At 43.4% G+C, this 25,235-nt stretch overlaps 9 protein-coding genes across 15 annotated transcripts; 5 read left to right on the forward strand and 4 right to left on the reverse strand.

The window, feature by feature from the left end:
• Positions 1-2,688: 2,688 nt before the first annotated feature.
• On the forward strand, positions 2,689-3,315 carry LOC108088832 (shematrin-like protein 2). Its single transcript, XM_017186799.1, has 2 exons — positions 2,689-3,035; positions 3,115-3,315. Exons 1-2 carry the CDS (start codon positions 2,738-2,740, stop codon positions 3,183-3,185), a joined length of 369 nt encoding a protein of 122 aa, XP_017042288.1. The 5' UTR covers positions 2,689-2,737; the 3' UTR covers positions 3,186-3,315.
• Positions 3,316-4,003: 688 nt separating this feature from the next.
• Positions 4,004-8,456, forward strand: LOC108088862 (delta-1-pyrroline-5-carboxylate dehydrogenase, mitochondrial). Of its 3 annotated transcripts, none has more exons than XM_017186839.2 (8): positions 4,004-4,116; positions 5,436-5,604; positions 5,913-6,386; positions 6,648-6,819; positions 6,881-7,068; positions 7,127-7,349; positions 7,418-7,785; positions 7,839-8,456. In XM_017186839.2, the coding sequence occupies exons 2-8, from the start codon at positions 5,540-5,542 to the stop codon at positions 8,071-8,073; spliced, it is 1,725 nt and encodes a 574-aa protein (XP_017042328.1). In that variant the 5' UTR covers positions 4,004-4,116; positions 5,436-5,539; the 3' UTR covers positions 8,074-8,456. The 3 variants fall into 3 exon arrangements, with proteins under 3 accessions (XP_017042328.1, XP_017042330.1, XP_043064682.1); XM_017186841.2 differs by having other exon boundaries at positions 4,038-4,116; positions 5,407-5,604; XM_043208747.1 differs by lacking the exon at positions 4,004-4,116 and adding an exon at positions 5,139-5,258.
• A 1,353-nt stretch (positions 8,457-9,809) lies between these two features.
• On the reverse strand, positions 9,810-13,584 carry LOC108088861 (nucleolar protein dao-5). 3 transcript variants are annotated; one of them, XM_017186837.2, is made up of 4 exons: positions 13,372-13,581; positions 11,807-13,165; positions 11,338-11,499; positions 9,810-10,581 (listed from the first exon to the last, which is right to left on the reverse strand). In XM_017186837.2, exons 1-4 carry the CDS (start codon positions 13,468-13,470, stop codon positions 10,429-10,431), a joined length of 1,773 nt encoding a protein of 590 aa, XP_017042326.1. In that variant the 5' UTR covers positions 13,471-13,581; the 3' UTR covers positions 9,810-10,428. The 3 variants fall into 3 exon arrangements, with proteins under 3 accessions (XP_017042326.1, XP_017042325.1, XP_017042327.1); XM_017186838.2 differs by having other exon boundaries at positions 10,464-11,096; positions 13,372-13,584; XM_017186836.2 differs by lacking the exon at positions 11,338-11,499 and having other exon boundaries at positions 10,422-11,096; positions 13,372-13,582.
• Positions 13,585-14,211: 627 nt separating this feature from the next.
• Positions 14,212-15,945, forward strand: LOC108088863. The gene is made up of 3 exons (XM_017186842.1): positions 14,212-14,941; positions 15,001-15,697; positions 15,754-15,945. Exons 1-3 carry the CDS (start codon positions 14,397-14,399, stop codon positions 15,874-15,876), a joined length of 1,365 nt encoding a protein of 454 aa, XP_017042331.1. The 5' UTR covers positions 14,212-14,396; the 3' UTR covers positions 15,877-15,945.
• Positions 15,946-16,252: 307 nt separating this feature from the next.
• Positions 16,253-17,289, forward strand: LOC108088819. Of its 2 annotated transcripts, XM_043208020.1 has the most exons (3): positions 16,253-16,826; positions 16,878-16,901; positions 16,994-17,289. In XM_043208020.1, exons 1-3 carry the CDS (start codon positions 16,475-16,477, stop codon positions 17,017-17,019), a joined length of 402 nt encoding a protein of 133 aa, XP_043063955.1. In that variant the 5' UTR covers positions 16,253-16,474; the 3' UTR covers positions 17,020-17,289. The 2 variants fall into 2 exon arrangements, with proteins under 2 accessions (XP_043063955.1, XP_017042276.1); XM_017186787.1 differs by having other exon boundaries at positions 16,878-17,289.
• A 106-nt stretch (positions 17,290-17,395) lies between these two features.
• On the forward strand, positions 17,396-17,927 carry LOC108088888 (small integral membrane protein 8). Its single transcript, XM_017186886.2, has 2 exons — positions 17,396-17,619; positions 17,690-17,927. The coding sequence occupies exons 1-2, from the start codon at positions 17,521-17,523 to the stop codon at positions 17,846-17,848; spliced, it is 258 nt and encodes an 85-aa protein (XP_017042375.1). The 5' UTR covers positions 17,396-17,520; the 3' UTR covers positions 17,849-17,927.
• Positions 17,836-20,895, reverse strand: LOC108088886 (eukaryotic translation initiation factor 2A). Of its 2 annotated transcripts, none has more exons than XM_017186884.2 (4): positions 20,597-20,892; positions 19,261-20,425; positions 18,927-19,204; positions 17,836-18,599 (listed from the first exon to the last, which is right to left on the reverse strand). In XM_017186884.2, exons 1-4 carry the CDS (start codon positions 20,634-20,636, stop codon positions 18,172-18,174), a joined length of 1,911 nt encoding a protein of 636 aa, XP_017042373.1. In that variant the 5' UTR covers positions 20,637-20,892; the 3' UTR covers positions 17,836-18,171. The 2 variants fall into 2 exon arrangements, 1 of the variants encoding a protein (XP_017042373.1); XR_001771251.2 differs by having other exon boundaries at positions 18,572-18,599; positions 18,659-19,204; positions 20,597-20,895.
• Positions 20,896-21,418: 523 nt separating this feature from the next.
• On the reverse strand, positions 21,419-22,498 carry LOC108088887 (matrix-remodeling-associated protein 7). Its single transcript, XM_017186885.1, has 2 exons — positions 22,307-22,498; positions 21,419-22,248 (listed from the first exon to the last, which is right to left on the reverse strand). Exons 1-2 carry the CDS (start codon positions 22,436-22,438, stop codon positions 21,874-21,876), a joined length of 507 nt encoding a protein of 168 aa, XP_017042374.1. The 5' UTR covers positions 22,439-22,498; the 3' UTR covers positions 21,419-21,873.
• A 209-nt stretch (positions 22,499-22,707) lies between these two features.
• On the reverse strand, positions 22,708-24,103 carry LOC108088817 (cyclin-H). Its single transcript, XM_017186785.1, has 5 exons — positions 23,712-24,103; positions 23,414-23,615; positions 23,135-23,363; positions 22,965-23,076; positions 22,708-22,906 (listed from the first exon to the last, which is right to left on the reverse strand). The coding sequence occupies exons 1-5, from the start codon at positions 24,023-24,025 to the stop codon at positions 22,789-22,791; spliced, it is 975 nt and encodes a 324-aa protein (XP_017042274.1). The 5' UTR covers positions 24,026-24,103; the 3' UTR covers positions 22,708-22,788.
• Positions 24,104-25,235: the final 1,132 nt, after the last annotated feature.

The following is a 25,235-nucleotide window of genomic DNA, read 5'->3' on the forward strand; positions in this document are numbered from 1 at the left end:
GCACAGAAACACACAACTTGACTGAGGGAAATTGCACAAATAACTGAATTGAAATATCCCCCCGCCTCATACACACACACACACACAACAAGGGACAGAGAGCGAGAGAGCAACTGTTGGGAAGCGAGAAGGCATGCTTTGCTTCGCTTATTTTCGTTCAAAAATGTCTTACAAATTTGCTAAAACCCAAAAAATGAGTAGAGAAGCGCGGTGCACTCGAGTGCATTTTAATTGATTTTTTTCCTTATTTTGCCCCGACTTTCACTCACAGCAGGATGGCCTGAATGCTCGCATCTCGCTCGGTTCCACGCAGCGTATGCGTAACATTTCAGTTGCATTTTAGCAAGTTGAGTGAGTCCCCGCTGTTACTGAGTGAGTTGAGTGGGCGATCTCCTGTGGGTCACGCTTTCAGTTGCTCTCCTCCATAATTTTAAGTTTTAATTACCTTTTTGTTTCTGCTGTAATTTCGACAGCAAACAAAAGTTGCTGCTTCGTCAAATTTTTAATTAATTACACGTAGGAGGGAAGCTGAAAAATTGATGGCCACAGGGAGGTTTCTTCGTTTTGGACAAACAATTAGCATTTAACTGTCCCAAAATAACGGAAAAGTGTGGGTTCAAATGGAAGCAAAGTTTACAAAAGTTTTTCAGGGATAGCTTTCTTTTTTTCTAAAGGGGAATAAGCAAAGGACTGAGGTAAGGCATAGACAACTTTTTAATATGAAAATTGCTCGTTTTGGGTCGAGGAACTGTATTGGAGCCTGGGAAATGGTAATCCCTCTTGATTAGTTCAAGTCAAGATCGTATTTAACTTTAACGGAGTAATTCTAAACTGACTGGACATTTTCTAACGCAACTTTTTATATTGTTGATATGGTTGATACAATTTTTAGGTTACCAGTTATTTAAGGGGTTTGATCAATTTTTTCTATATTTAACCAGTTATTGTTACCACATAGCATCTCTCCCATTTGACAGTCGAGTATATTATCTAAAGATAAGATTGATAACAACCCCAACCCGATTTTCAATCTTTTAAATGCAATAAAATTAAAAGTTCCCACTTATATTGTTTCAAATCAAAGGCAAGCTGCAAAGCCGAATTAGACTAGTAAATGGCTCATATTTATCCAACTCAAGCTGGGAGAAAACAGGGTGTCCCAAAATATATATGCACATCCAGGCTTGAGCATGCGCAATTAAGACTCGGGCCAAAGCAACTCACTCAACTGCAGAGCAATAAGAATGCAACACCTACGCCGTGCAAAAAACACACCTGGACAACCTGAAGTAATGCGGCAAACAAAAAGAGAGCCCGGAAAAGGGGTGCGAGTGGGCGGAAGGAGAGATGAGAGCGGGCGGAAAACAAACGTCAGCTGCATGAGAACCCAAAGGCGAGACAATTCCAATTGTGACATTTGCTATTGTTGGCCAGTGTAATGACACACACCTACACGAATGAACACAGCACGGAAAAAGGCTTCAAATATTTATGAATGAAACGATGTATACTTTTCGGGCACACATGCAGGAACTAGTGCAGAGAAAAAAATTATACACCACTACGGATTTTTTCAGCTTACTTTTCTTCATATTGAAGAAAGATAGTGCTCTTATAAAAATAAAATTCTTAAGCTATTACTTCACTTATGAACACGAAAGCCGGTATTCACTTTACTAAATTAAACATTTTATCACAATCTTTCGGGGACCATACTAATATCCATTTACTATTCATCTCGTATTAAAACACAATACTCCATTCTCTCATTACTCAACATCATCTCTCAACATTAAAGCTTTAAGAAATATAACATCTAGAAAATTTGGTTTAAACATGCAGGTTGCAGAGACGACTAAGCATAAAGTCTAAAAACGGTCGCCCTCTTGTTTTACTTGCAATTAGTTGTTTATTTTGAAGTTTATCATATTAATATAGAGAGTGAAAAATTTTTTTTTATTTACTTTATAGTAATTTACTCTGTGCGGATCAGTCTCCTCTTACTTTTACAAGAAGATATATATATAAATTTTTAGTATTTGGACATTTTTCCATCGATGCATGACCAAGGGTAAAAGTCTGTATCCAAATGTCCCTCACAATGAACTCTCGGCCAACGGCCAAAGTAATCGTAGTGGAAAATCCAGAAACCAATACGGATTTAATTGTATCAGAATTATTATGGTCGACCTCATTCGAAGGGCGTTGATGAGCATTGACCACGATCTAGACCGGCAATGAACCTCAAAGAAGTGGAAAGCACCGTCCACAGTTCACAACGCACATGACTAAGCGGACCATCAACCAATTTTAAGGTTAATGACAGTGTTTACGCAAAATAATTGTGAACCCCTGCCGAAAACAGCGGTTAACTAATTTAAATTGATAGCAAAATGGCAATCAGAAAAAGTGAGATGAGTAATCGAGGCGATGGGCCAAAAAGGGCCCAAATAGCTATGTTCTGTTTTGTTTTTCCTTTGTTAACGCTTACTAAGTACGTTTGAAATGCGTTTATAGGCGGATTTCAAAAAATTGCGTATACGCCGCTTGGGTTATGCACGAACGAGCAAACCGAGCAGTCGCTGATGGGCGGCCGATTAAGCTCCATTAAAAAAGAGTTTTGTGCTTTAAAAATTGCAAACATTTGGCGGCGAACTCTATAAAAACAGTTGATGCTGGTGTTTTGCATTCAGTCAACGTTCGAGGATTACACACGACAAACACATCCAGCAAAACCATGTCAGCGACACGGACGAGCAGTTGCCTCTGGTTGGGTTTGGTCCTGGTGGCGACGCTTTTTCAGTTTTCGGAGTGCCAGTATTACGGATACCCCTACTATGGCGGGGCCAGTGCGGGGGCGGGATCGGGGTACGGAAACCTTTACGGCAGCGGCTTGTACGGATACCCATACAGCTACGGCGGATATCCCTACTACTCGTACCCCTACAACCCGTACTCGATGTTCGGGGGAGGCGGGGGATATGGTCAGTACGGGTACCCCTACGGGGGATATCCCTACGGCGGCAGCGGCATGAGTAAGTGATCCACCTCGGTGTTTCGAAGTAACTGCACCCAAATAGTCTACAAGTGTTTTGGACCTGCTTTCTTTTCTAGACGTGGCCTACGCGAGCAGCAGTGGGGGCTTCGCGACAGCCAGTGCGGGCGGAAACGGATACTACGGCTGATGGACGAGTGGTACTCCGAAATAAGCTAGTTTTACTATACACTTTGGTTAAGTTTCCTACTACGTTAGTGTATCAACGCAAATAATGTAATAGTTATTTAAGTCGGAATAAAAATTAAGAGTGATTGCTACTTGACACTTTTTTTAAAAAAAGACACACGCTGTCGTGTCTATTTAAAACAAGACAAACAATTCGGTATATTATATATATCATTTGTATAAAACTCCCAAAAAGAACAAATCAGTATATCCTTAAAAAACCAATTTTGAAAATATTGGTCGTTTGGTCCTTTGGTATTTCAGTATATCGACATCCAAATTTGTAATAAGAGGACAATACGTGTAAGAGAGATAGATGTAACTGAACGAGTTACATTCTTTAATACAACAACCAATTGAATTAATTTAATTGTCAAGTTACCAATTTTATTCAGGATTTTATTTATTACCAGCAATATTAAGGAGGTCAACAGCTTAAGGCTTAATCGATAAAATAACACGAAAATAGTTTTTTAGATATGATTTGTAGAACTTGAACTACTTGATGTTAGATTTTTTTAAACTTTCATGCATAACAGATGCCTCAAAATCCAGCATCGTAAATCAGGCGGAGGAAAAATGACAAGCTTAGCTGCAAATGCTTAAAAACAACAATAAGTACATAATTTTTAAAGTATATTTTATTTAACAATTTAAAAGCATTTTCCTTCAAGTTCATTTTAATGTTCGCGCGCACTCGATACATATCGTCAGTGTTGGGAAGCGTGCGACTCTAAAAGACCACGAATGTATCGGCCTTCCGATAACTCCCGGCCGTTAGCCAAATCCGCAGCCCCTTCCTTTTTGACCAAATAGTCTCGCAAAACACTCAAAACAAAAAACCGTCGCGCGCTCGCATAAATTCCGCCGCCGTCGCTTAAAACTAACACAAAGTAAGGCAAAAATCAAAGCAAATACCGTCAAATTGTTGAATTTAAGGTGAAAAATAGGCAAAATAGCTAGTAATAGTTGAAGGCCAATAGGCGGCAAAAAAAAAAAAATTGCATTGCGTAATTGGGGCCAACAACAATAAATATGACAAAAACAAACCAAACTGGCTGCATTACATTGCGCCTGTGTGTGCGTGTGTATCTACAGCTGAGCAGCAAACTTATTTGTTTCTTTATTTGGCCTCAAAATTAATCTCGTGACATGCCTGTTTTTGGCGTATAAAAAATCAATGTCTTTAACAACCCATGGTACATTATTAAGCACTTGACAAGCAGTGAATAAAGAAAGAGGAAGACACAACAGCAAAAGTATGCTTACGTTAAAAAGTGCTTGCTCCACATTCTCGTCACCTCCCTCACTCCCTGTCATCTCTTTCCCTCTTACTGGGTCTACTCACGCGCACAGTGGGGTGTTTTTTCTTTTGTGTGCCTCTTTTGCACCCCATCCCCACTGTTCTTGTCGCTTAATTTCATAAATCAAGGCAGCGTCAGTTAAAAAACAACAAGAACTACTTTTGCTCGAGACCCCTCTTCAGCCCCTTTTCTATCTTTCTGGTTTCGCCAATGGGAAATTTCCGTAGCCAGCGCACAGTGGAAATGGTTTGCAACAAAACAACATGATCGCAATCTATGTTTTTATAACCCGGCAAACAAGGCTTTGGGCCAAAGCACAACCAATAACAGTCGGCAAACTTTCACAACTTAAACTGTACAACTTTTGCTAAAAAAAGGAACATTTAAAATGTCTATAATGTTTTTTCAATCGCTCTCCTTATGGAGTAGTCGGTATGCTAACAATGGTAGAAAAAAATTAATAATTTAAAGATAAAAAATATATAAAACAAATAAATGTGTATATTCAGCCCCATTCAACATTACTTTTTAATGAATATATCCCACTGTGCGTATTGTAGACAGAACAGCTGATGCTCGTCAAAATGTAGTGTTCTGTTTGTACATAAAAGCGCTTTTGTATGAGCGAGTGTGAGTGGGAAAGAGAACTTAGATATCGATAAAAAGAAAATAACCTAAGCAAAGATAAGTCAATTGTCAAACTGCCCAAGTTTTTTTAGATTCTCTGGCCGGTACGTACAATTTCGCCACGCAGTGTTCCCTTATCTCGGGGGGCGTGTGTCGGGTAGTTCACGTTTGGCTGCTTATCAAAATCACGCGACTCGGCGCGGACCCCCAACGAATTGTCAAGGTTGCTGATAAATGACTAGTAATCAAAAGTTTGTTCGTTTCACTTGCTCGTCGCGCAGATAGCTACATAAGTTGCCACGAGCCGACAACGACGACGAAGACTTTAGCGAGACACCTTATATAATCCGGCAGCGAAGGAGGCAGGCCCCCAAATCCCGACAAGATGTTGCAAATGCTGCGAAGTTCCTCCATCAGATGGTCCAGTCTGCAGCAACCCGGGCTTAAAAAGTATGTTTAAATCGATAATCTTCTAGCGATTTTCAGAGCTTTTACCTGTGCATTAATAAAAAGAAGAGTTATCTAATCTGTTTAATGTTGAGCAAGATAAATCCAAAATAATACACCTTTGTCTTAAAAATTTTTAAAGATATTTTTTTGAACAATAAAACATATACATATTGAAATTCGTTTTTTTTTTTAATTTTTTCCGTTTTCATTACCATTATAACTGTTATATAGAATATTATAATTTACTTTTGAGGGAGTTGTTTACTTAAACACACCAATATTAATAATATAACAATTTTTATGTGCAGTTGCACCCGAAGTCTGGGTTCTGTAATACCGGCCCTAAAACTAAAGGACTTTCCGATCGTAAATGAACCTATCCTGACGTACCGCAAGGACTCGAAGGAGCGCAAGGACCTTGAGCAGGCTCTGAAGGGCACGGCCTCGAGTTGCGAGGAGATCCCAATCGTGATCGGAGGCAAGGAGTACAAAACGTCGGATGTGCGGTACCAGGTTATGCCCCATGACCACCAACACAAGCTGGCCACCTTTTACTATGCCGACAAGAAGCTCATTGAGAAGGCCATTAAAACAGCCGTGGAGACGCAGCCCAAGTGGGACCGCGTGTCCATTGCGGACCGCCTGAAGATCTGGGAGAAGGCAGCTGATCTAATGGCGACGACATACCGCCAGGAACTAAATGCCGCCACCATGTTGGGCCAGTCCAAAACGGCTATACAAGCGGAAATCGATTCTGCAGCGGAGCTGATCGACTTTATTCGGTGAGTTCAGCCATGTAATTAATGCTCAACAAGTGTAAAAGTAATTTGCTGCTTTTAATTTTTGATATTCCAAGTTATAATCCCGACCCAATAGTACTATGGAACAAGATCTATTTATACAAAAATTCTAAGTTAAACTCCATAACATGAAAAACTATGTTTTTTATGAATATGTTATTCATGGGAAGTCCTTGTTTATTGTGTTAAAAAATTTGCAGTTGCTTCCATAATGATAAATCATTTATTTGTTTTATCCCGCAGAATGAATGCCTATTTTTTGAAGGAGGTCACTAAGTATCAGCCCATCAGCGAGGACATTAAGGTCACAAAGAACTCCTTGCGTTATCGTGGCATTGATGGCTTCATCGCCGCTGTCAGCCCCTTTAACTTTACGGCCATTGGCGGCAACTTGTCCTACACGCCAGCGCTGATGGTATACTATTCCTACGACCTAAAACTTCCAATAAATTAACCAACTACCTTTCTCCTTGCAGGGAAATGGTGTGCTGTGGAAGCCTTCGGACACAGCCATGCTCTCCAACTGGCTAATTTTCAAAATTATGCGTGAGGCGGGAGTGCCCGATGGAGTCGTTAACTTTGTGCCGGCCGATGGGCCCGTGTTTGGCGACACGATTACCGCCAGTCCCCACCTGGCCGGCATCAATTTCACCGGCTCTGTGCCGTAAGTAATTGCCAATCTATTGATTTTCCCCATTCAAACCCACTCCTTCCGACAACAGAACCTTTAATCGCCTGTGGAAGCAGGTTGGCAACAACATTGACAACTATGTTAACTTTCCCCGCTTGATTGGTGAATGTGGCGGCAAGAATTTCCACTTTGTGCATGCTTCCGCCGATGTTCAGTCGGTGGTGACATCCACGATACGCTCGGCATTTGAGTACTGCGGTCAGAAGTGTTCCGCCTGCTCGCGCATGTATGTGCCCGAGTCACTGTGGCCACAGGTAACATGAGAATGCATACGATAACTATGAGCAACGTAAACTGATCGATTGAATCCCCTTTTCTGCAGATCAAGGAGGGCTTATTGTGCGAGGCGTCTAAGTTGAAGATCGGAGACGTTCAAGACTTCTGCAGCTTCACGTCTGCTGTGATTGATGACAAAGCATTTAAACGCATTACTGGCTACATTGAGCATGCCAAAAAGTCCTCCAACTTGGAGATTCTCGCCGGCGGCACGTACTCAGACAGCAAGGGGTACTATGTCAACCCGACCATTGTCCTAAGCAAGGATCCCAAGGACCGTATCATGACCGAGGAGATTTTCGGACCCGTGCTGTCGATCTATGTGTACAAGGAGTCGGACTTGCTTGAGACCATGAAGCTGGTGCACACCTCAACCAAGTTCGCTTTAACCGGAGCAGTATTCGGCCAGGACGAGTAAGAAGAGTCTTTGCCGGCGACTTTCTCCATTTCATGCCATTTTGTTACAGGGATTTCGTCAAATGCGCTCTGCAGGAGTTCAAAATGGCCGCTGGAAACTTCTACATTAACGACAAGTCGACTGGGTCCGTGGTGGGCCAGCAGCCTTTCGGCGGCGGTCGAATGTCCGGCACCAATGACAAGGCCGGCGGTCCCCATTATATCCTGCGATGGACCTCTCCCCAGTCCATCAAGGAGACCTTTGTGCCCCTGCGCGACGTCAACTATCCGTACATGAACGAATAAGGAGTATAAAATAGGAAATGAATGGGGAGTGGGCCGATGGTTAGGAGAAGCAAGAAACCCGACAGGAATCTCATATAACTACTAACTATATAAAAATATATAAATGTATTTTGTTGAAATATTTTTAAAACCCATCCCAAACCACTACCCTGGAATACCAACCTAGTTCAGAAGCTACAACTTGTACACACACTCCAAGAATCTCGAAACAACCATGGGAATGCCTCGAAAAAGTTTGTAAATTGATATGCTGATACCTTTCGAACCACAAACACACCGTGACATGGATATTTTAATCGAATACTATGTAATATCATTATTTTTACATACGATTTAAACGCAATGTGATTATTTAATTATATGATTTATAATTACACCCACAACCCGCCTTTTGTTTTAATCTTTAACGATGTTTTGTATTTTGTTGGACCCTTTCCAGTAAGAAACTATATTAATGCGCGTTGATATACACACCTATGTATGTGAAAGCAAACACTTGACAATACATTTGATTACTAAATGTGAAGGATCATAAAGAGATAAATTGAAACCTAGTTACACATAACGTAAGCATCAAATTCATATTAATAAATATTTAAATTTCAAAACAACTCTTTTTTTTACTAGCTCATTGTTTTTTGATAGAAATTGTACTAAGCAGGGGAGAAAATTAAGTTTGAATCGAAAGTGTACTATCGACCTTCACAATAGTCTTCCTCTTATTCTACACAACGTTGCTCCCACGATTGGAAGCACCCTTGGTAATCCTTCGACCTTAGACCGTTCAGTACCTTCGTCACGGTTTTCTTGACCTCCTGTACTACGCCGGAATGATGTATTCCCTTACGGTATGACTTTATTTTAGGGAATAAGAAAAAGTCGCAGGGGGCTATAGGGTGGCTGCGGCAACGTTGGAATGGCCTCCAGGCGCTCCAGGACGCCAACATCGAAGAGTCCAGTCACTGTTCGGCCTTCAGTAACATATTTCGTATGGACAATGCCGCGAATATCGAAAAAAATTATTAACGACATCCTGGCTTTCGTTGCTGATTTTGTCTGCGGGTCTCAGGGTCATATTCAAATATCCAGCAAATTTCATCTCCAGTGACTACTCGACTTATCCAATTGTTGGCCTCGTTCTCAATGCGGGACAACAGATCTTCGCAAATTGATTTTCGCTCGTTTTTTTGTTAATCGGTGGGAAATTTCGGCACCATCTTCACCCAAATTTTTCTTTGTTAATGTTCAATTTATTAGACAACGCACGAATGCTTTGGCTGCGGTCAGACGTGGGGGTTTTAAGGTTCAAACCCCAAAAAAAAAAAAAAAAAACCCAAAAAAGAACGCAGTCTCTGCAGGTCTGCATTTGCAGAGCGGTAAAGTTGAATTGAAACTATTCATTTATAATTGAATAATTTTAGAATAATTAGAAATATATATGAACTGATATAAAGTTAATTCCCGAGATTAACATATAAATTCCAGAGACGAGATTTACACTGAAAAATTTTGTTCAATCGAAAACCCCCCCGATTGAAAATCCAAATCCGTCACTGTGTTTGACATATTAATGACTGCAAGGGTATATAAGCTTCGGCAAGTCAAAGCTAGCTTCCTTTCTTATTAATTTGTACGATTTAGAACTTTGAAGTACCTCTAAGTCACACACATTGTTTCAGGTATATAGAAAGGATATAGAGGATTAGGATATAGAAACGGATTAGTTAAAAAACCACTTGAGGTTTACAAAAAATGTGTGTATTTCATTTCATCTTACTTAAGTGGAACTAAAGTTTGTTTAACTTTTACATATTGAAGTTCTGACGGATTTTACAACAGGCAACCATAAATTGGATATCACCACAAACTAATAAAAAATGTCTTACACACTAGGTGAAATAATAAACCCTTCGTCTGGCAATTCCTTTGTTTTTCGATTTTTAGTAAACCTTTTTAAAATTAAGATTAACAAATTACGATGAAAACAAAATTATTACAATCTAAAAAGGTTCACAAATTTGGCGAAAAGTCCTCCAGCGTAATCCAGACAGATCAGCCAAAGGAAGGGTTTTATACGCAAAATCATAAGTTATATAGGGTGAGAAAAAAAGGATAAAAAGGTAATTATCTCTTGGTCACGGTTTTATTGACCGCCAGTTCGCAGTGAATCACTTCACGTAAAACTTAGGATCTAAAAATAGCGGACTTTATCGAGTCCAATCAAAAGTTTGGAAAGATTTTACATGTTGGCGAAATTATTGCATAAAGAAACTATTCTACATAGTTACTCCGCTTGCTTACTGACTAAACGTATTCGTTAGAATATTGATTATTTCATAGGATGTATGTATAAATCTAGTCAAATTTTATTGAATTGACTCCGGTGTCAATTTGGCCGCCTCGATAGCTGCCGCGCTTCTTCTTGGTCTTTTCGTGTTTGAAGGACTTGCCGCGCGTGTGCTTCAGGTCAAGGTTGGCCCGCTCGCCCCAAGAGCCCGCAGCGTTTTTCTAAAGTGGTTTACGAATAATATAAACATGTTAATTTGTTAACACATCTGCGAGTGTGTGTGTTTGTTTGCGGGTGGGTGGCTTTATCTTAACTAGCTCTAATTGTCGAAGGTGATCTTTTTGTTTGGCTTTGGCGCCGACGAGTCGAAGGACTTGTTGCCAAATCCACCGCCGCGTCCGCCCCCTCGTCCACCGCCACCGCGTCCACCTCCACGGCCGCCACCACCGCGTCCGCCGAAGCCGCCACCACCACCTCCGCGTCCGCCGAAGCCTCCTCCGCCACCTCCGCGTCCGCCGAAACCACCGCCGCCTCCACGTCCGCCACCTCGGCCTCCGCGTCCTCCTCGCTGGTTGTTGTCGAAGCCGCCAAAGCTCTTGCGATCGCCAATCTTCTTGAAGCCACCGCCCTCGCCGCCATCCTCTCCTCTATTCTTGTTGGTCTCCCAGGTGCTGCGATCAGGCCGCCCGGAGAACCCGGTGCCGCCCTTGCCACCGTGCTTTTTGAAGCCATTGTCCTGGAAGGAAGAGAAACGCCGAAGAGGGCAAAACACAAATTAGCAACGATTTGACAGGCAGGCATAAAAATGTTCAGGAAAGTGCCACAAGTGATTTGAGTTTTCTTCGCGGCGCATCTTGCTAATTTGTGTGTCGCCCCCTTCTTAGCCTCTCGGAAAGCCCTCTCCCTTCCCCGCCCGCTGCTCAGCCCTCTCCGCAAACACACACACGCGCGCGACTCAAATCCATTGCAGCACTCACCTTCGCCTCGAAAGACATGTCCTGAACGCGAGAGTCCACTAGCACATCTTCTGTGCGCACCCGCCGGAAGGGCGACCGTCTTCTGCCACTTCCCCCTCCGCTGTTGTTCAACTGATTATTTCGGCCGTTATTGTTGGTGGGTGTGGAGGTAAAACCATTATTCTGCGAACGTCAAGAAATTGAAATATCAACTCTGTTGATAGGATTCGGACAAGGGGAACCAATTCTACGGGGCTGAAGCTCGGAACGCAGACGGAAAATTTGTATTTACACATATTAGGGCATTAATAAGTCGTTGCTTTAAATCAAGTCTAGCAATTTTGTACCCAAAAAAACTCAGAGCTATTCAAAACTGATTTTTTTTTAAAGAACTTTGTGAATGTTTTCAGTTGGAATGTGATTGTTTGCATGGTTCTATTTAATATTAAGAAGTAGAAATTATGATTAGTTAAAAGAAAGCCCAGCTCACCTGCTGTTCTCCCGATTTAACAAAGTTGTTGTACTTCTTGTTGGGAGTGGCCTCGTCCTGGTCGCCACCACTCAGCTTGCGCTTCTGACCAGGCTTCGCTCCGCCATTAGCCACCGGATTGGCCTTCACCTCGCCGGACTCCTCGCCAGAGTCGCTGTCGTCACTGCTGCTTTCCTCCTTCTTGGCGGGAGCAGCCGTCTTCTTGACAGCTGGCTTCACCGCAGGTGTCTCATCGTCACTAGAGTCATCGCTGCTCGAAGAGGCAGCCTTGGCCGGAGCCTTGGGAGCAGCAGCCTTCGCAGGCTTTTCGTCCTCAGAGCTGTCGCTGTCATCCGAAGAATCTTCGGAGTCGGCCTTCTTGGCGGGAGTAGCCTTAGCGACAGGTTTAGCGACCGGCTTCTTGGTGGCTTCCTCTTCATCCGAGTCACTGTCCTCACTGGACGTGTCGGCTTTCTTGGCTTGTGTCGGCTTTGGCGGGGCAGCAGCTTTCTTAGGAGCCTCCTCTTCCGAGGAACTGTCCTCACTGGAAGAAGCGGCCTTTTTGGCAGGTGTTGCCTTCACAGGCGAGGCCTTTGCAGGTATTGCCTTTTTGGGAGCCTCGTCCTCTGAAGAACTGTCCTCACTGGAGCTTTCGGCCTTCTTGGCGGGAGCAGCCTTTGCTGGAGCGGCCACCTTCTTGGGTGGCTCATCTTCCGAGGAGCTGTCTTCACTGGAAGAAGCTGCCTTCTTTGCTGGGGCTGCCTTGACGGGAACCTTTGCTGCGGGCTTCTCATCATCCTCGGAATCGCTATCCTCGCTCGAGGATGCGGCCCTCTTGACCGGTGCAGCCTTGGCTGCTGGCTTCACGGCTGGCTTAGCTTCTTCTTCAGAGCTGCTGTCGTCGCTGCTGGAATCTTTCTTTGTGGCGGGAGCAGTTTTAGCCGGCGTAGCTTTGACAGCGGGCTTATCTTCTTCCTCTGAACTGCTATCCTCACTGCTGGAGGCTGCTTTTTTGGCAGCTGGAGCCGCCTTGGCCGGCGCTGCCTTTGCCACTGGCTTCTGTTCCTCCTCTGAACTGCTGTCCTCACTGCTGGAGGCCGCCTTCTTGGCAGCTGGAGCCGCCTTGGCCTTTGCGACTGGCTTCTGCTCCTCCTCGGAGCTGCTGTCACCGCTGCTAGAGGAAGCTGCGGGCTTGGCGGCCTTGCCGTTTGTCAATGCAGCTGTTGGCTTCTTTGGCGCCGCCTCCTCCTCAGAATCAGAATCGCTGTCGTCGCTGCTGCCCCCCGCGGCTTTCTTGATGGCCGGGATCTTGGTGGAGCTCTTGGTCTGGTAAAACTGCAGAATCTCACTCAGCTTCGGCGTGTTTTTAGCAACGCTGGCCTGTCAATAGGAAATATGGAAATGTTGGTTATAAAACACGTGGTCATAGGGAAGGCTTGAAAAGGCAAGTGGATGGCTCAAAATGAAACTCGTGGACCGATCTGGAATACAAATTGTTTATCTTGTACTGCTTATGCAGACAGCCATAGGTATTTGGTGCATTCGGACCGGACACATTGCACTTGCCGCCGTGCATTAAAACTCACCGCCTTCGTCTTCTGTTGGAAAACCTTGGCCAGGTTCTTGTCCTTTGACTGAAGGTACTCCAGAACGATTGCATCGGCTATCTGTAGCAGGTCCGTCATGTTTGATTAAACTATTTTTCTATATTTTTCGACCACAAGAAATTCCTGGCCTCACGCTCGTTCACACAAAAAAGAATGCTCACACACACGTGTTTTAAGTAATCACAAATATGGCAACGTTTGCCGGTAGCCTGCGGTCTGGCAATCCTGCATTACTTAGTGTTAAAAAGTTACACAACACGTAAAATACAGTAACTACCGGTTTCAAGAAATTCAAAATGTGATAGTATGGCCTGCTTAATAAAACGATGTGAACTGATTAAGAAAACAATTATACATAAATAATTAAAAAAACAAAACAAGTAAATTAATTATAATTTATGAATATAAAAAAAACTATAAAATCGCATTAAATTGGATATAAAACTATTATCTGTACTTCATTAATATCGACAAGATTATAGTTCTGTTATATCTAGACAAATATTTATACTACCAAAATGCATACAGGAGCAAACATACATACATATGTATATTATTATCACTATAATGACGTTAGGTGCTCCAATGTTTCATTTATGTATTTGGAAAATATAGAAATTATATTATTTTTTTGTTAATGAAAAATGTTATTATTTTGAAGTCCCAATCGTAAAACATTTCGCAGATTAGTAGGGATATTTCCGCGTTATTGTTATCAACTTATCAGCTGGGTAAGTTTATTTGCGACAACATTTAAGAAAACTTTTCAAATAACAAACTATTTTCGTGTGACCTTATTTCTAAGGGCTAACCCGGCGGTCCGGGCCCGGTCACACTGCAGGGAACGAAGATAAAATCGTATTTTTGTTTGTTATTCAATTGCGTTGCGTTGGAAGGATCCAGAGAAAAGCTTTTGGATAGAAACACCTCCCTTAACGGGTGCCAAATTTGATCCCTACAGTCATTTCGCACCCGGTAGCGTGAATCCTCCACGGGCCAAGACCATGGAGCCGGTTTCACAGATCCTTCGGCTCAACGACGACTGTCTGGACGAGATTTTCGACCGCCTGCAGGACCTGCCAACCGAAGTGTCCTTTGCCAGGACGTGCCAGCGACTGCGACACATCTGCCTAGCCAAGTGGCGTACAAGCCGTGCCTACGAGCAACTAGATTTGGACAAGTGGCGGGAACTACTGCCGAACTACGAGGATCTGGTATACTTTCTCACCCAGATGCGACCACACGTCAAGGAAATGTGCGTCAGCAGCTGTCTGTGCGCCCTGCTCAAAGATCTTGATGAAATGCAAATCGCGGAACTGCCTCGGGTAACCAGCTTCTACTACGATCCTGAGGACGTCGACTGCTATCCCTCGAACCGAAGCATTCGCAAACTGGCCCAGTTGCTGCCGGGATTGAGAAAGCTACGACTCACCACGCCTATTGATGGGCGGTACCTGTCCCACTTCCAACATCTGCAGGAGTTGCACCTGTACGAGGATCAGCACAAGGCGTATGAGCTGCAGCAGGAATACCTGGATGAGGTGTGCCAGTGAGTGGATATTCTACACGGCTAAAATTTTCGCCGCTCACCTTTCATTTACCCTATAGCAAGCTAGATGACCTTCGGGTTCTAGACATTCGAACATACGATATGATCAGCAAACTGCAGCTGGGAAACTGTGTGCAGAGCCTCAGGAACCTTTCTGTTCTGAAGCTGAACCTGGCCACCTTAAAGCCCATCCTGGGCGCCGTTCTAGAGTTGCCCTCTCTTAGACAACTGGTGGTGCTGCTGGACAACGAGTGGCACATCCCCCCGCTGGTCAGTCCGGATAGTTACGACCACAAGATCCGCGAAGTGAGCGAGTTCTACGAGATTATGGAGCGCAAGGCCAAGGACATTGTGGGCTTCGCCGTGGACGGCTACTACATGCCCCTGGAACCGGGCTGGGATGAGAAGCTGCCCATTTGGACGCACCGGAGGCTGAGGCGCCTGGCCATTTGCAGCTGGACACATCCGGCCGACTACTTGGAGCGCTACACCTGTATGATAGACCTTCAGCTGCTCTGCCTTCGCAACTGGAACGATCTGAGCGACGACACACTCCTCAAATTTGTGGAACTCTGTCCAAGGCTGGAGCATCTGGACGTATCCTATTGCCGCGACCTTACGCCAAAGTTTCTAACCCGCGCATTGAGTGTCCTTAAGCAGCGAGAACCGTACAAACAGAAGCCAGGATCCGGACGGAATCCACCTCTATTGCTCTATTATGAGCTAAGTGGTTTCGAGGATTTCGTGGACAAAGCGGTAGCTATTTAGCGGTCAATTATATTTTTTTCTTTCTAATCCATGTCTCCACACAGAATCTCAAAAGCTCTCCGGAATATCGGGGGTATATTGTTTTCACAGCCGATTTTCCCGTCGACTCGGAACGGGGGCTTAGCTTCGTGGACCGCGGCTACCAATTTGAATTTGACTGCCCTTAAATTTGTGAATATACAAACATAGATATATATAAATATTTATTATTAAAAATTATGTTGCACAAAACCCAACAAATTTGCTTTACTTAACCGTTACTCAGATAACAATTTCAATAGGCGTGTCAACTTATTGAAATCTTTTGGTTTCGATGTTCATAGAGTCGACTCGTCTGATTGGTGCTTCTTTCTATTTGTTACATAATTGAAAACAAATGAAGTAAACGAAACATTTAATTATATTTTACACAACTGATTCATTAAGCGCATTTACCTGGACGTTTATTTTTTTATTGATACTTTTTAGGGATACTTAGCTATAAAATAGCCAGGCGGCAAGAGTATCCTCAACAAAATTGTACTGTGAACGGCAAAAAGAATATCGTCTGCATCAACTTAACTATCAGGTTTAATTTTAACTAAGAGGTATAATGCATTGCAAGGATAAATTCTTTCTAGTTTAGCATAAGTCTAAACAACGTAGAGCATATATCGACACTTTAAAGAATATCTGTTACAACTGCAGATAAGGTATAAATCTAGTTTGCATATTGCCCAGCACTTTGTAAATGGAAAATCCCCAAGTGGTTAAACAACAGTTCAAATGGAAAGTCAGAAAAACAAATGTAAGCGGGCTCAAAAATTTTCAACCGAGGAAGAGTTTTTGCTCATTACTTTAGCGGCCGAACAAAGAAAGATCTTCGAAAACAAAAAAGCTGATGCTGCGACCTGGAAAGAAAAAGAACTGGCCTGGGAAAATCTGGCTACCGTTTATTCGAGCAAGTCTGGAGTAAACCGTTCTGGTCATAGTTTAAGAGCCAAGTACGAGACTTTAAAAAAAAAACTACAAGCCGGGCTTCCGTATGGACAGCCTCCCTCAAAACCAACCATCTTTGAAAAATTAAGCGAAATACTTGGAGATGAAGATTCTGGTGAAGAAAACTCTGACAGCGATTGTAAGTAATGTACGTTTATTATTTTAAAAGGTAATAACTTAACATGCGCAGATCCCATGAATGACATCGAACTTGGTGAGGAAATCTCCGATAAATGTTTTACTTTTAAGTCTGGTAATTCGACATCTTCTGAGGTCAAATTGGTTTTCCCATCCCCGTCGGAAAAGTCACTGCGAAGAAAAAATTATATTAGCAGTTTGTTTCAAAAGGAAAAATTGCTTTTAATACGGGCGCAACGAACTTTCTACGAGCAAGAAAATTTAAGAGCACAGGAAAAGCACCTGGAAGAAATGAAAACTTTAAGTGCGAAGCGGGAGCTTCTTTATCTTGAAATTGCTGAAAAGAGGAGAAAACTTAACATAAATACATAAATGCATTATTTGTTCATGTGTAGTTTGACAGCATTGTTTAACGCTTCAGGAGTCTGTTATACATTAAAAATTTTGCTAATTATTTTGGTAAATGACTGTGCGTATCAATTCACATAAAATATGTAATTTTTATAGTTTTTACAACGGGAAGCAAACTATTTTACAGACACCTACCATTAGGACAAGCTTCACTGTATTCCGTATTCACAGGTTTTTTCGCTGAGAGGGTCACACTGCCCAATGGTCGAATATTTTCACATGTTTATTTACAATTTCATTGTGCAATAATTCTACCGGTTATTGGTTCGGAATTCGAGGACACGATGAGTGAAGGCAAGCCGCAGAATCCAGGCGATGGCATCCGATCCATGCGAAGTACCGGAGTTTTCCGACTGATCAACTTTGAGTTGTACACGAAACCGGTATGGATTCCATAAGATCAAAGGATACCTTTTGGGTCTACATAAGTGTATTTTAAAATTTTCATGCCAGAACAAAATCGTAATGGGTCTTGGATTGACCGCCGTCGCCGGAGTCTTTGGTTACATTGCCTACATGCGATACAAGTACGAAAGTCTGGGTTATTATGTGGCGGTCCAGGAAAACGGACAGGAGAAGTTTGTCAAGAAGAAATCAAATTGGGAGCAGTGAATCCCACTCACGATCTTGGTGGAAACATCTTTATTTACTCGGTAGCACAATTTGGTACATAAATTTGTATTGTTTAGGAGTTACTGTTTGTTTTTGCCAAAAATAGTTAAGAAATCACAATAGTAGAAAAATGTTTTTAACTAGAAACATATTGCGGCAAGTGGGCGCCGCAAAATGAGCGCAGAACAGCAGGAAGGGGACGGACAGGAGGTCTCAATGGAGTGGAGGTGAGAAGAGGTGGTGTATCACAATCACAAGAGCAATTACTCCTCGCATCTCTTATCCTTCCTCTAGTCGTCTTCATAATCGCTATCATCGTGCCCCTAGGCAGACAGCTTAAGAGCCTTAAGCTCGTCCAGGTACTGTGCTTCCATTTTAATCTTGTTCAGTTGGTTCAGCTCCAGGCTCTCGCCCTGACTGCGGCGCACCTTTAGCTTCTTGATGTCCGACAGCTTCTTGGCGACGCTGCGAATCTTGCGATCCTTCTCGCTGACGTTCTGCCCATTGGCCTGCCCCGGTGGACTTTGCTGCTGATCGGCCGCGTTGTCCTGCTGGAACTTGTGTCTGGGAGTGGGCCGCTGCCCCTGCTCCTCTCCAGCGATGGACACTAGCGCCTGCTGGGCATTCGGAGCACTTGGTTCAGACGCCTCAGCCGGGGCAGAGTCCGCTTCGCCGCCGTTCACAACGTTGCCATCCTTTCTTGCGCTCCGGGCCTTGTTCTTGTTGTTACGTTTGTTTCCGTTGGCACCACCTGCAGGCCGAGTAGAAATGCAAACAGCAATTAGCAAACACACAGCCGAGCCTACTTACGGCCGCGTTGCGTTAGTCCCTTATCCTAATGTCATATTAATACAAAATGTGTGAGAAATGGGTGAGAGTAGCTGGCAAGCTGTACCCTAGTAGCGTTTATGCTGGTAGGGCCGATAGCGCCGGTTGGACCGGCTGGTCGAGGAGCCGGTAGTTGCCGGACCCTCGCGCCCGTTGGCCACCACCAGCTGGCACTGAGTCTGCTCGCCACGCCGCATGATCGGGTTGTCCAGGTCGTACTGCCTGTGCCAGAACTTGCGCGTCGCATTACCTGCTGCTGCTGCCGGGGCCAGTCCGGGAATAGTCGGCTGGGGCAGATACTTCTCCGGGTTCTTGCCTTCCTTTAGCAGCCGCAGATGGGGCGGTGTGTAGGCCTTCTTGCTGGCTTCCGGCTGGCTGGACTTGATGCCCTCGTGCTTGGCCTTGGTGATCTTGGGCTCGCTAAACGTTTTGTCCGCGAACTGCTGCCACTCGATGCCCAGAAGCTCTTGGCCCTGCGGCCACATGGTCTCGTGGAGCAGGGCTCCTGAGTAGTGGTACACCTTGAACCTGCATGAGAGTTATAGCTATCATTTCACATTCTACGCCTTGTCTAATCCACTCACCCGTTGCTGATGCGCAGCCTCGGCGCTGTCGTGGCGGTTACGAACCATTCCCCGTTGGGATGCCACTCGAAGACCGTGGTGTCGGCGCACTTGAGGTTCGCCAGCTTCTCGCGTTTGGACACATCCCAAACCTCAACGGCTCCAGGCAGATTGCCGAAGCCAGCGAGCACTATGAGGTTTCCGAACGGATTGAAGTAGGCACAGTTGCGTGGGCCTTCTCCGAAGTCGAAAATTACATCGCACTTGAGGTTGTAGAGGGCCGCCTTTGAGGGCATGAACCCGTACACGACAACAAACTCTGTTGCCTTGGGACTCCACTTGACGCAGTGCACTGGGCCCTCCTTGGAAAGGGGCACGGAACAGGTGTCGCCCTTGGTGGCCATGAAGTGCACCGCCTGGTTGCCATAGTAGGAAGCACCACTCTTATCCACCTCCGTGCTGGTCAGAAGCAGTAGTCCGCTGCCTCGCTTGTTCCACAGCATCTCGACGCGGTCCGCCTGAAAGAAACTCTTGCAAGCGACAGTCTGGTTCTGTCCCAGCGCTGGATACTTGTACAGCTTGCACATGGAAGGTGCGCCCTTGGCGCCCGGCGTGTAGAAAGCAAGAAAAGGTGGGCAGTTGCCCGGACCCAGCGACAGCATACCGCCACGACTGCCTCCGATCTTGCGCGACGTGGAGGCGAAACCCTTGTCAGCTCCCGCTCCGAGGTCGTAGAAGAGCGCCTCACCTCCGACAACCATGGCGAAAATGGACTCGTCCGCTGACCAGGAGGGCTGCCAGTCCGTCTGGTTCTTCTGGACGATGGCGAACACCTCGGCGCCGGTGGCCACCTCGTAGACGAGTAGGTTGGGCGACCCTTCCGGGCGGTCCTTCGTGATGGCATAGTGCTCCCAGGTGCACAGATAGCTGCCACGTGGCGAGAACTGGAGGTAGAAGGCCTTAGGCCTGGGCAAGACGCACTTCACCGGCCAGCTGGCGGTGGTAGCCTTGCTCGTCTCGAGCACCTTGACACCCTGGCCGTTGGAGTATGCGAAGTACCGGCCATCGGCGCTGAAGCAGATCGAGCGGGAGCTCTTCGTCTCTTCGCGGGGCAGGTGGGGCTTGTGCTCGTAGGGCTGCTTGGGGCCCGCTGAGGACCACAACTCTACGGCCACGCTAGAGCGAACTGTGGACGACAAGCATGAAATGGCCTCGATTAGCAGGTGGAAACACGAGGTCGCGCAATTTGGGGCTTCTCTCGCTGCCGTCTGCATGGGAAACGATGCTTTCGATGCCCAACGGGAAGCGGAGCAATCGGGTGACCCTAGGAACCAGGTCTCACCCGGATTATACTCACTGGCAAGGGTAGGAACAACCAGATCCGCAGCTGCAGCCATTGTCTTCCAATCTCACACGCACACACACACGGGAACACGCACTTCGGTGTTGTTGTTTTTGCTGTCTGCCGTGTTCTGCTGCAGTCAGTGTTGGTCAACGGATTTGGGTGCTTGTGGTCACACACGGTTGCCGTGTACGCAGTGTATCGATGAACGATAGTCAACATGCATTGGCGCCACAACGACACGTTTAACAATCAACCAAACCAAACCGAACGTATTTAGAACTGCAACAAAATTTCTGCTCCACGTGAATTTAAAAACATTTTAGTACTAAAATATTTTGGAAAATACATGACAGGAAAATTGAGTGGCGTGAACGAAGGTGTGTTGATCAATTTTATTTTCCGTTAAGTTAATTATGTGTTGGTACGACTTACAGGGAGTTTTGTTAAACAGACCAAATCAGAACGAAAACAACAGTGGGTTTGCCGGCAAGACTTAAAAGAGCCCCAAGTTTTCAATCCTAATTAGTTCCTGTGAGATAGACCTTTTTCAAACAAAGACGCTTAAAGAATTATTGTGTGTACATATGTATGTTGTTTCTAGGATTGTTTGAGGATGCCGCCTTTTTCCAATACAGAAACTGCACTATTTTAAAATACGCATTTAATGATCACTTTAATTTTCGTTTTATAATAAAAATATAAATTTTTTAACTCTTTTTTGACAAGAAGATTTTGGGAATCATTTCAGACAGTTTCATTAAATTTGATTGCTATTAATCCCTTAACAATCTAAACATTTTGCCTCGTCATTCAAGGCATTGGAATATGAAAGTATTTTTGGTCGAACAAAAATATTTATTAGCTTCAATTAATACAGCGATACATTCCTTGCCCAAATATTTTTATGTAAAGAAACTAATGCTATGTAAGTACTGTTTAAAACCAACCAACATATTTGGCAGCTAATTATATGAAAATGTTAGTTATTTTAGGCTGCTAAAACATTTTGTTCAAAAGATTCATATATGGATTGGAAAATGCATATATCGCTTACTTGTAAGTCTTAAACCAATATGGAGTAATTTGAGTTACTAAGGCTTAAATTCGAAACTAATAGAATACCTTTTAACATTGTTAATGGAGCTATTACTAAATAAAAAATGTACCACTTTTTAAATGTTTTTGTATCAGTTATTCGGATTAAGCTAGCAAATCGGGGATTTAAACATTTAACTTATAGATCACACGAGTTTCCGCTTTCAGGTAAGCTGAGCTTTCTGATCTCTTCTTTAGCGGTAGAGCCGCACTTGCTGCTTGAGATCCTGATCGCTGATTCGATCCTGGAGGTTTAACTCCGCCTCCTGTTTACGCAAGAGATCAAAGATGGCTGCTAGCTGCTCCCGCTCGATTCGGCGCTCCTCCTCGATCTGGCTGGGAGTCAGGGTTTTCTCCATCTTGTGCTGAAGCCTCTTGGCCTTTAGCTGGCCCATCAGGTGGTTGTAGTTCTGGCCGGGTCGCTGCTCCTCTAGGAACTCCACTTCACTTTCGGTGGAGTTTTCCTCGTAGGCCTCATCGTCATCGGTTTCCTCTCCCTGGGGCGTTCTCGACTCGAAATCCTCTTCATCACGCGGCTCGTCAGCTCCTAATCCCTCGTCCTCCAATTCCTGACAGTAAAAAAACCAAGGCAGTAACAAAAAGATGCTCTTGTTTTAATACACCTACGGTTTTGCCCTTAAAAAAATTTGCGAAATAGAAGGCGATTAAAACGCACAGGAGCAGAGTTATCAGTGCCACTGAGTAGTGACCTGGTAAACCAAGGAAAAGGACATCCAGTGAAGGCAATATATGTTGCATTATTCTTTTTTCCGTTATTTGTTTTTTTTCCGCTTGTATTGTTTTCTTTTCAGTGCAGTGTGACCGTAGACTGCAAGCAAAAAATCTTAAATTTGAGTGGTCACCACACTGTCGTGCTCTTTTCCAAATTACATTTAAGAATGCCCCCCATAAATACATTATCTAAAATCTTTTTATTACGTGTTTTTGATTAGTTATTATATTATATGGTAGACCAATACAAAGAAAAAAAAAAAAAAACAACTATCAAATCAAAGATATTTTAAATATTTTCTGTTTTTAGAAACTTTAATCTCGAGAAAAATCTTTTAAATTGAACACACTTCAATAAAAATAAATATTTTTAAAAACTATTGACTGATATTCATAGCTGATGTATCCGAGCTCACATCAGCTATGTGGAATGAGGCATCTTCTGCGGGCATATCATCCTCATCGGTGTACAAACGGCGTAAGCGCTCCTTGTACCTTTACCAAAAAGCAAATATTAAAAAAATGGGACGCATGATTTGCTATTTTATCTTACAATTCGCTATCCGGATTATTTGCCTGATTGCGGCACTTATCTAACTTTTTCTCGATAGCTTTAACCTTTTCCCGATCCGGTTGCTGATATTGCTTCACCATAATACGGATTTCTGTCAATCAAAATGTGATAAACATTTTACTCTATACTTTTTTAAATTATCTACTTACTTCTCACGGCGTCTATGAGCCCGGGTAACTTATCCCTGGCGGAAACAAATAGTAAGTCCGTAACATAGCTATCGAGATTCTCTTGCTCTCTGCTCGCAGCGTGAAGAACTGCAGCCAATGCAATCTGGGACGGCGTGTGCAGGAGACACGCATCCGTGTAGAAAGTGGAATCAATAAAGCTTTCAATATGTGGGCGTAACCTCTCAGGATTTTGCATTTTGCTGCGGGTCTAAAAATAGAACTAGTTAAGGATCTGACAAAATAAAATCAAAAACATACTTTTATATCTATTAGGAAACCCTCAATGGGTCTGAACGGATTGTGTATGGTGAGGTAATAGTTGAGTTGTCCAATAAGAAGTAATTCGTTGGATAACACAATATCTGTGGCCTTATTCCTGTCGCCCTTGATATTGTTGACGAATTGGTTGATGGATACGTTGAACTCCTCTACTTTGCAGGCGACAAACACACATGTAGCTCTAAAAAATAAAAATATCAGTATAAAAGAATATTTTATAGCTTCTGAAAATTAAGAATTCCTCAATAGTGAATCTTTGGAAAAATAAAAATCTTACAGAATCTCCTTGGGGTGGTAATCCATCGGTGTGTTGTTCAAATAGAATCTTTTAAAGTAGTGGAAGGCCGTGCCCACCACGCATTTCGGCATCGGGGGATCAAAGCGGCGGCAGAAGTCGAAGAGGTAAATCTCGTACTGCTTCAGCAACAGGCGCTCCTCCGCGGGTGTAAGGAAGTGCTCCTCAAGGTCGCGCCCCTGCGCCTCCGCTTCGTGGTCCTCGACGTACTTGTTGTTCTGCTCCACGCGAAAGGCCATCAGTTGACCCTCGTTGGCGAATGTCCAGGACCTCTTTTGTGAGCTCACGGGATACATTTTGCATATTAATTCGCGTCTTTTGGGAATACAAAATTGGGATGCTCAGAAAGCCGGCATGGTGTGACCGTTTGGAGAACGCAAAAATATACCAGTAAACTTCAAAAAAACATATGGTGAAATTTGGGGGAAATATGAGGGGTACTAACAGCTACATATTAAATACACGTTTCCACTGGGACTGCGCCATTGCATCTTTTGCGATTCGGCGACACTGTTTTTTCCGTACTCTTAGCATAATTTAATTGGAAAATTTAAATTACACGATACCGTCGTCTATCTTAAAAATATTTTATTTTTTTGTATACCCTTAAGCAAATCACAAAATCTGAACTTATCCATTAACGAATGAGAATAGGTAAACTATTAAATTAAAACTCAAAAGTTAAGGCATACTCTTAGGCTTTGTAATGAAGAAGGCAGCAGTTCGAACTGAAAAAAGAAGTTGGGTTTATGGATCCAGTTTACAGCTGTTCGCACGTGCTCTGCATTTATTAACATTTAAGGTGCCTGCAGCATCAATTGGCGCAAAATTGAATTAATATTGTTTTGTTTTTGTTTTTGTGTTGCCTTGCGAAATTAGGTCACTTGAATCGTTGGTAAAGAAAAAGGTATTGTAAAAGTTTCTGGTTCAAATCGCACTTCACTTTCATTATGTATATAAAAGATTAAAATCATTAAATATACATACATAATTTGTACGCTGACTCAGCAGGCGCATTTTTATTATAACTTCATATTTTTGCGAGTAATTTTTGTATCCATGTTAGCTAGTGCCATTTAATAGTTTAGTGTTTTCTAAGCATTTCAGGGGCATGCGTAGAGTACTTTGTATGCAAGAGCTGGCTTCTGTGGCAATAAAATTGCAATTAATTTTTATTGACAACTCTGAACTCTTGGTGGCAGCGTTTTGATGGTTATCTTTAAACGATTTCACTGAGCCAATACTTTTCAACGGATCTACTATATGATCGTTTAGGTTTGAGAAATAAAAAATTTGTCCTTTTAAATTGTGAGATTTTTAGAACATTTCTGTTCATTTTCATTTTTAAGTTTTTTTCTAATAACACTTTTTAACTGATTGGGACATGTTAGCCGTGAAAACTATAAAAAAAATAAAAGAATTTCGGTGACTATTAAACATAACCAGCTTTTCATCATATACAGAATAATAAATTTTGTAAACAAAAAACATATGTATGGGCAGCCA

This window comes from Drosophila ficusphila, unplaced genomic scaffold, assembly GCF_018152265.1.
Source record: "Drosophila ficusphila isolate 14025-0441.05 unplaced genomic scaffold, ASM1815226v1 contig_106, whole genome shotgun sequence".
Taxonomy (NCBI): domain Eukaryota; kingdom Metazoa; phylum Arthropoda; class Insecta; order Diptera; family Drosophilidae; genus Drosophila; species Drosophila ficusphila.